The sequence below is a fragment of the Bos taurus genome, chromosome 3, assembly GCF_002263795.3.
Source record: "Bos taurus isolate L1 Dominette 01449 registration number 42190680 breed Hereford chromosome 3, ARS-UCD2.0, whole genome shotgun sequence".
Taxonomy (NCBI): Eukaryota; Metazoa; Chordata; class Mammalia; order Artiodactyla; family Bovidae; genus Bos; species Bos taurus.
This window is the reverse complement of record NC_037330.1, coordinates 91,999,203-92,007,897: the sequence shown is the minus strand read 5'-3', so window position 1 is coordinate 92,007,897 and position 8,695 is coordinate 91,999,203. Positions and strand designations below refer to the sequence as shown.

At 50.5% G+C, this 8,695-nt stretch overlaps 1 protein-coding gene across 3 annotated transcripts in view; it reads right to left on the bottom strand.

Annotated features, from left to right (window-relative positions):
• The window catches only part of SSBP3 (single stranded DNA binding protein 3), a 166,341-nt gene continuing 157,646 nt past the window's right edge, over window positions 1–8,695 (bottom strand). For 2 of the 3 annotated variants that reach the window (XM_005204571.5, XM_005204572.5), the window contains 4 exons: window positions 3,045–3,123; window positions 2,805–2,833; window positions 2,590–2,691; window positions 1–1,744 (listed from right to left, as the gene is read on the bottom strand). In XM_005204571.5, the coding sequence (XP_005204628.2) occupies window positions 1,715–1,744; window positions 2,590–2,691; window positions 2,805–2,833; window positions 3,045–3,123 (240 nt within the window). In that variant the 3' untranslated portion in view covers window positions 1–1,714. 3 annotated transcript variants of the gene reach the window in all.

Here is an 8,695-nt window from a genome sequence, read left to right as displayed (position 1 = left end):
TGCGGAAAAAAGATGTCCCTTTAATAAAACGTTATCAACATATATCGTACACAAACTACAATGTATCATAATTACTTTTTTTTTTTTTCCTCTCTTAATTCAGAACCAGACTACAAGGTAAGAAAAAACACAGAAACAGCTACAATGTTCCCAATAATCCGCACAAGGTCTTTTTTCAGGCAGATGATATCTCACATAATATGATATACATGGATCAAAGGAGGGAAGAAAACGAAGACCAGCTACAGGGGGGGGAGAGGGGTGTAAATGTACAAAGAATTCAGGTGTCTCAGGGCAAGACACAGAGGTTTCGATGCAGGGTGGTGAGGTGAGGGAGGCCATGAGTCACTCCTCCTGGGAGGGGACAGGCTCCACTGTGGCGTTTGTCGGTTTTTGAAAATAAAGACAGGCCCAGGAACAGCACATCTGTTTGGTTGTTGGTGTCCCCCCGCCCCCCACAGCTATTCCAAAGTCTTTCCATCCAGTTCCAAGCATATACAGAGCAATTCTGGTCAATATCCCATCTTTGAAAAAGAAGGCAGAATCAAGAGAAAAAAAAAAAAGAACACCCAACTCCAGCCCTGCGCTGCCCGCACACACGACGTGGACGATGCGAGGGAGGAGGACGCAGAGGTCACGGTTTCCACGTCCCAGGTCATAGCCATCCTGTCGGGGGCGGCCTCCCCCACTCCACTCCGAGCCACCACCCCGCTGGTAGGATCCTCACTGGGAAGACTGGGGCGGGGGCTGAGGAGGGGGCGGGAGCCCGGGTGAGGCGAGGTCCAGAAGAGAGAGGAAGCAGTCCTGGGAACACAGTGCATGCCAACCGGGTCACAGCGCGGCTCCGCTGGGGCAGGGTCCTGAAAGCTTGGGGGCCTGGCCCCTCCGGCCATGCCACGGGGGAGGGGGTCTGGGGTCCAAGCTGTGCAGCTGCTGTCCACCTCGCCGGGAGAGACCAAGCAAAAACAAAACAGGTTCCCGCCCCTCCCCCGCTCGCCAGCACAAACCAAAAACCCCAAGTGGAAAAGGGTGACTCGTTTTTTCTTTCCAAAACAAGCCGTTTGAAAGAAACCACCGATTGTAAACTGCCCAGTTTATTATAATTATTATTATTATTTTTAGATGGCTACAAAGACAGGTGAGATCTCACACCTAGACTAGCTTTCCTGGTGGAAGGGCTTGGGTACAGACAATGGGGCTTGGTTTTTTTTTTTTTGTCCTTTTTTTTTTTTTTTAAAAGAAGAAAGCAAAGAGGTGGATTGGGCTGGGGTTGGGGGGGCTTGCTAGAAGCTTCCATTTTTAAAAATTTTTCCCCCAAAAAACCCCCCTGAAAACAAATTAAAAAAAAAAAATCCCAACAGCAGAACCCCAAACAAACAAACAAACAAAAAACAGAAAAGTGTCAAGGACATCAAAGGTCCTTCGGGAAAGGGCAAGGGTGGGATTTTTCTGGTCACTGACTTGAAATATATTTTTATTTTGAGTTTTGTCCTTCATGTTTTATGGAATAAAAAGTTCGGCCTTTTTATTGCATGAAACTAAAACTGGGAAAGGTGGACGGGGTGGAGGAGAGGGTGGGGGTTGGGGGGGAGCAGGAGACGCCCCTCCCCCAGCTCCTGGGTAATGACACCTCACTTCTTCTTGCATAATTTCTGGCATCTTCCCGCCTGCAATGTCGGCTCTCTCAGCGTCTCGGAGAAGAGGAGGGGGGGAATCACACACTCATCGTCATGCTTGGAGAATACTGAAGGGAGAAGCAGAGAAGGGGGGTCGTGAGGGCCGGGTGTGGGAGCCCTGTGGAGGTCTGACTGCATACAGCTGGACAGGGCCTGTCTCAGGGCTGGGCTGAGACCCCCATGATGGCACTGGGTGGGCAAGGGGCCAGCAGGCAGGACTCAGGAACCACCCCCCACCCCGCACCAGCCTGTGTCCCTCACTTGTCTGCCCTGCCCCCCTTCCCTCTCCAAATCACCCCTTCTTTCCTAAGGAAGCCAGCACCAGCCCCTGCCCTCCCCTCACAGGGCCACGGACTGCAGAGGACTGGGGTCTGATGAGCTGGAGCACAGCCAGGGCACCCTGGCGTGGGAGCTGGCCTGGGGTTCTCAAAAGCTACAAAAACAAGACATTGGTTCTTCAGATGAGACTGTAAACAAGAAGCCTAATATGAAAAAACAGCCAGCCAGCTCCTCCGCACTGAGACCCCAGGAAGTCACTAGCTACATGCACACCCCCCTCCAGGAGAGGAGGATGCAAACTGAGACAAGGACCCAGCGGGCCAGGGCCCAGGGCCCGTCCAGCCACGTGAGCTTCACCAGCGCCGGAGGCACTGCGCCTGCATGCGGACGCCTGGGCAAGGTCGGATTCGGGTGACAGGGCTCAGCACTGCACCGGGGGCTGCTGGGGGTGGGGGGAATGTGAGGGCGCTCCATTTTGTGGAAAAATAACCGAGGTCATGACACAGCTGCCAGGACCCTGGCCCAGCAGACAGGTCTCAGGTCTCGGCCAGGAGACTCTGAAACTTCAGTCGATAGTCCCAGGGCCCAGTGAGGACCCGGAGGGTGAAATAAGGGCGGTGGTGGGCACACTCACATTGTCATTCTGGAAGGAGTGGAGGAAGTTCCCTCCTAGCTCGCCATCGTCCCGAGGGGTGCCTGGAGGATTGCTAATGCCACTTATGTTGTTAGGAGAATTCTGCGGAGAGACCAGAGGTGGTGAGCCCCGGGCCCCCAGCAACCTGCCACCCCTCCCGGGACGGGAAGGCTTTCTGGAGGGTGCTGTCAGGGAGGAGACAGGGACACACTCACTTTTGGAAGTCCGTCCATGTCACCTGACCCTGGAAGGAAGAAAGTCCAGTTCAGGGTCTCGCCCGTTCTTCTGTGCAGGGGCCTCCAAATGCTTCCACCCAAACCCCAACATTTTGCCAGAGGACCTTCTACCCAGGCAACATCTTCCTCTTCGGATCTTCCTGTGGGGACCGGGCTCAGCGGAGCCCAGAGCCGAGGCAGCGAAGGCTTCCCGGGAAGGCAGGCAGGGTGCTGACTTACCTAACGAGCCATTCATGTGGTGTGGCTCCATGCCGCCCATGCCCCCCATTGGGCCGTCCGAGCCTGGACCCATCGGGAACTGTGGGAGAAGCACAGAGTGTGTCACCTGAGTGGGCCCGCCGCAACCCTCACAGGGCTCCACACCCAGAGGCACAGAAGTGCGGCCGCCGGGAGCTTCCACCCTGAAGGAGCTGCTCGCAGGCACACTCGGGCACTGAACGCCAGAGGCCAGAGGTGGCACCTCCCCTAAGCCTTCGGATTGTGCAGGGCAGAGGCCTACGCACACGGGAGGGAACGAACCAGGAGAGAGGGAGGGGCTGATCCAAGGCACCAGAGGCAACTCTCACACCAGGCCTCCCGGATCCCACCCTGGGCTCTTTCCATCCCCAAGGCAGTGTGTGGGGCTCATAGAGACAGAGTGACCCACTGAGCCAGGCCTGGGAATAAAACTACTAATGCCTTTCCTCCCCATTTTGCAGATGAGTAAACTGAAGCACAGAGTGGACCATGCTTTGGCCCTGTATCTCCCAAGTGGGAGATGGAGGAGTGGACCTCGGGCAGCCTGGCCCTGGAGCCATCACACGAGCCTCCTCCTGGCTCCTCCTCTGAAATGTGGGGGAGCTGGGGCATTGGTGGCAGGCGTTCTCTCCTTGGGACTCCGTAGGGGTGCTCACTAGTGAGCAGAACTGGAGATGCAGACGGATCAGAGGCCAGACGTTTCATCTGCTCCACTCCCTTCCTCAGGGCTGTCTGGGACTATCACCCCCATCTCAGAAAAGATGCAACCAAAGACCAGAGGTCACAAGGCATGGCCACCAAGGGATAGCTGAGCCCAGCCTGGAGAGCCAAGGCCTGGAGTACCGACCAGAGGCAAGGGCGGACAGGGGATGAAGCAGCAGAACACAGCCTGATTGGCATGTGGCCTGTGCTGAGCGCTGAGTCACACCTGGGCCTCAGCCTGGAGGAAGAGCGCAGCCATGGACACCCAGCTACCTCACAGGATACTGAGATCTAGAGACGGCTGCAGACCAAGCATGGCTGCAGTTTCAGAGAGAGGCACTGGGAAAAAGGCAGAAAAATCACGATAGGCTGCAAGGAGGCGGCGGCAGAGCGAAAAAATAACTGAGGGTCAGGATCCGGGCAGGTAGAGATGTGTCATGGCTTCATTCCTGAAAGGGTCCTGCCTGAGCAGAAGTGAGAGCCCTCTTAGCAGGTGGCAGCAGGACCAGCTGGCGCAGAGACTGCTGTGAGGAGACTGCTAGGGGTACCAGTTGCTGCCTCACCGACACCCACTCACATTGTCCTCACCTCCCCAGTGGCTTCCCAAGGTTGCTGGTGGGCCAGGGGGCACATTTTGCCATCTGGCAACCCATTTCATGTTAATTAACCCAAGTGATAGGAGATGAGGGTGACCTACTTTTTAGGAAGCCAAACTCAAACACAGTCCTACCAGACCAAATACATCCAGGGGAATTCCCTGGCGGTCCAGTGGTTAAGAATCCACTTTGCAATGCAGGGGACACAGGTTCGATCCTTGGTTGGGGAACTAAGATCCTACATGCCATGGAGCAACTAAGCCCACATGCCACAAATACTGAGCCCTGGCGCCACAACTGGAGATTCTGTGTGCTGCAACGAAAGACCTTGACTGCCACAACTACAGACCTGATGCAGCCAAATAAATAAAATACATAAATATTTTTTAAATCCCCAAATTTGATAATATACACAATTATGCACATGTATTACAGGTGCATAAATATATTTCAAAAACAGGTATCTTATATTATATGGATTTTCATGCTATTTTTAACCACATACGACCAACTCATTTAATAACTACACAATTCAGTGGTTGTTCGTGTACTTAGCAAGTTGTACCATCACCACCACAATCAATTTTAGAGCACTTTCATCATCTCCAAAAGAAATTGTACGCATGAGCCATCACTCCCCATTCCCCCTCGAATCCCCAGGCCCACACAACCATTAATTTATTCTGTGTCATAGATTTAGCTGTTGCTGCTGCTGCTAAGTCGCTTCACCCATGTCCGACTCTGTGCAATCGCACACACAGCAGCCCACCAGGCTTCCTGTCACCGAGATTCTCCAGGCAAGAATACTGGAGTGGGTTGCCATTTCCTTCTCCATAGATTTAGCAACTCTAGTTATTTCATATAAATTGTATATGACCTCCGTGGCTGGCTTCTTTCAGTTGGTGAAATGTTTCCAAGGTTTATCCATGTTGTAAGCATGTATCATGTACTTCATTTCTTCTTATGTCCAAACATTCCATTTTATGTATGTACTACGTTGTCATCAGTCAGCAGACCCCGAGGCTGTCTCTACTTTGGGGCTATTGTGACTAATGCTCCTGTGAACATCCGTGTACAGTCGTGTGGACATGTTTCCATTTCTCTGGGGTAGATGCCAGTGAGAGGAATTGCAGGGTCACAGTAACTGCTTAACCTATCGAAGAACTGCCAGACTCTTCCACAGCACCTGCACCAGTTTATGTTCCCATGAGCAGCATGGGAGAGTTCAGATTTCCTCCCATCCTCACCAACACCGCTCATTATTTGTCTTTCTGACTCTAGCCATCCTAGTGGGTGTGAAGCGTAACACACTGCAGTTTTCTTTTGCACTCCCTTATTAACTAATGACATTGATTATTTTTTCACGTGCTTATTGGTTCTCTGTACAAGTTTGGAAAAATGTCTATGGAGATCCCTGGCCCATTTTAAAGTTGGGTTTGTTTTTTATTATTGGGTTCTAAGAATTCTTTACACGTTTACAATTCAAGACCCTCATCGACACATGACTTGCAAATGCTTCCTGTGGGCTGTCTTTCACTTCCCTGACAGTGTCCTCTGAAGCCTGAATTTCACATTTTAATGAGCCCAGTGCAGCTACTTCTTGTCACTTGTGCTTTTTAGTGTAGCTAAGAAGGCTTTGCTAACCCGAGTCACAAAGATTCATTCCTACGTTTTCTTCTAATTGTTTGACAGTTTTAGCTGACATTTAGGCCTAGGGTCCACTCTGAGTTAATTTCTGTTTGTGTATAAGGAAGTAGTCCAGCTTCATTCATCTGCATGTGGATATCCAGTTGTTTCTTCTGTATTATTTACTCTTCTGTTAAATTCTATGAAAGAACAGCTGAACTAGTGAACAGTGGCAAACGGCAGGATGACTAGTTGAACAAATGACATGTATAGGGAAAATATAACACTTTTATAATATTTGTCTTCAACACAGTAAATTATTTTAACTCTTTAAACTGGGTATTTAAATGTTGAGAAGATGTGGCAAGAGCAAGAGCTGCGGCAGATTCTTCCCCAGGGGGCTTCAAGAGAGCTGCTAGGGACTCCTCTTGCTTTCAGGCGCCCAACAAGGCAAATGGGGCTTGCTTTTCCACTAATGCTTCTCTGAACTGCCTGCAGGCTTCGGACACCTTTCTTTCACGTAGGGCAAAACTGGAGAGAGTCAAGCAGAAACTGCACCGACTTGCCACTCTGCTCTCATCAAGCACTGGTGCCAGTCCAGCGTACCAACACCAAACTCTCCACTCCACAAGAACATCCGTGCATGCAGTGCTTAGGACTTTACTTAAGCACACAGGTTTTGGATCTGTAGGAATCTGCTTCTAGTTCTCCGAAGATGTCCATTCACTTTGTATCCAGGTAGGTTTTGGAAGGTCGGCCATTTGTCAGGCCCTTTCCACCTAGGAGCTCATCAGATGGGCTGTGCCTGCCTACGATGTCCGTCATTTCTAAACATTCCGAGCACACTGGGTGTCATCATCAATTAAACCTGTTTCTCAGGGAAAATGGTTTTTAAAGCACAAAGGTAATTTTAACTTGTGAGATATAAGCTGGATTCTAAGTAAGTCACAGTTTTAATAAAAATGTTGAGAAAGTCTTAGCTAACTTGGCTGCCCTTGCCTATAACACTTTATGAGTTCTCAAGCAGTCTCACTTTCAAAAGGTGAGCCATTACTCTGGCCGTACAAGGCTTTGTCACAGCACCTCTACAACTCTGAACGGCTCAAGCGCAGTCCACTCAGCCTCACCTAGGCTCCTGGCGGCCTCCTGAAGATCATGAGACAGTTCTGGAGAAGCAGCAGCTATGTTTCTACTTTATTATAATTCCTTTCCACATTCTCATCTCACAGTGTTTCTAAGAGAAGAGCATCAGAGCAGGCTGACGTTTTCACATCTTCTCTACAGCCAGCAACAATGCCAGTCATCTGTGGGCACGTGTCTGAGGCCTTCTCTTTTTTTATAAACTCAAAAATCTGTTTCTGCGTGTTTTGAGCAAATCGACAAGTGACCAAAACCTTTCATTATGAAAGCTGGATTATCACAGGCAAGCAAACCAGGCCCCTTGGCAGCACCGTTAGGGACAGGTGGGCGGGGAAATTAGCAGGTAAGAAGTTCATGGGCTAAGTGGAACTTGCCAAATTAACTGCACTGTCTGCCAAACGTGCAGATAAACGAGCAAAGTGTGGCTTGTATTTGGACAAGAGAACAGTAATATTTTATTTCTCTTCCACACTTCATTAACGTCTTCTTCGCAGAAATCAAGATGACAAGGTGAAGCTCCAGTTTTCAAGTCACAGTATCTAAAAGCTAGGGACACGGTTCTGTTGAGACGGTCTGATGAACCACTTGATCTGAGGAAGAAAGCTCCCTGACTACCAGGATGATGCAAGAGGATCAGCTACACACCACAAAGGACCAACACGCTTGTCACCAAAATTCCCCTTCCTTTCACCCGCAGGACTTAGCTGAAGCCTCTGAATCAGGAAACGCAATCTTCTCAGTTCATGGAGCCGTCAAGGCACCAACATGGTGACAGTGACCATTTCAGGGCCCCGCCAAGCGTGGCAGCCGACTTTCTACACTGAGGACTGGTGTTTCTTTGGATGGCATACAAAACTTGTGATTGACTTAGAGGGATGTGCATGTCACGTCCCAGACAGCCATGCACTGTCCCACCCCTCCTCCGCCCACCTTTCTTCTCTTCCACGCCCTTGCCAGGACGTGCCATCTTGGTTATCTGCCTCCCGGATGCAGGTCCGTGTGTCCTCACACCTGTCGTTAACATTCATTCAGGCCTCTCTTTTTTGGACATGTCAGGGCCACGCTGGGGCTGGTGGTCTCATCGTTCTCATTTTCATTATTTGAGCTCTTAGAAAACATGACCACGATACTCACAGTGTGAAAAATGACATGTGCACTATCTTGACACAAGGCCTAACAGTTAAACTGCAGGCAGAGTCAAAGGCGGATTCTGCCAGGGCCTGGATGCTGTGCGCTTGAGTGGTACCCCTCGGAGTGATGCAACATGGATGATCCATCATTGAGAGCCACAGACCACGACCGTTGGCATCTGTGGTTGGGAAAATATGGCAACAGCGACCATGGGAAGAGGGGAGTCTATGCCATTTTCATGTGCTCAGTCCTGTCTTTGAGGCAGCTAAATGGGCCTTGTATATTTTTTCCCAACCTTCTACATCCATTGCTAAAACCTCAAAAGACTTTTGTGTCCTGGGAAGTCATCTCTTGGGACACAGGGCTTTTGGTGCTAAAACCCAAATGGTTGGCCACCCTAGGGAGAGGCAGGGGTATGGGAGGTACTGGCTGCCTTGG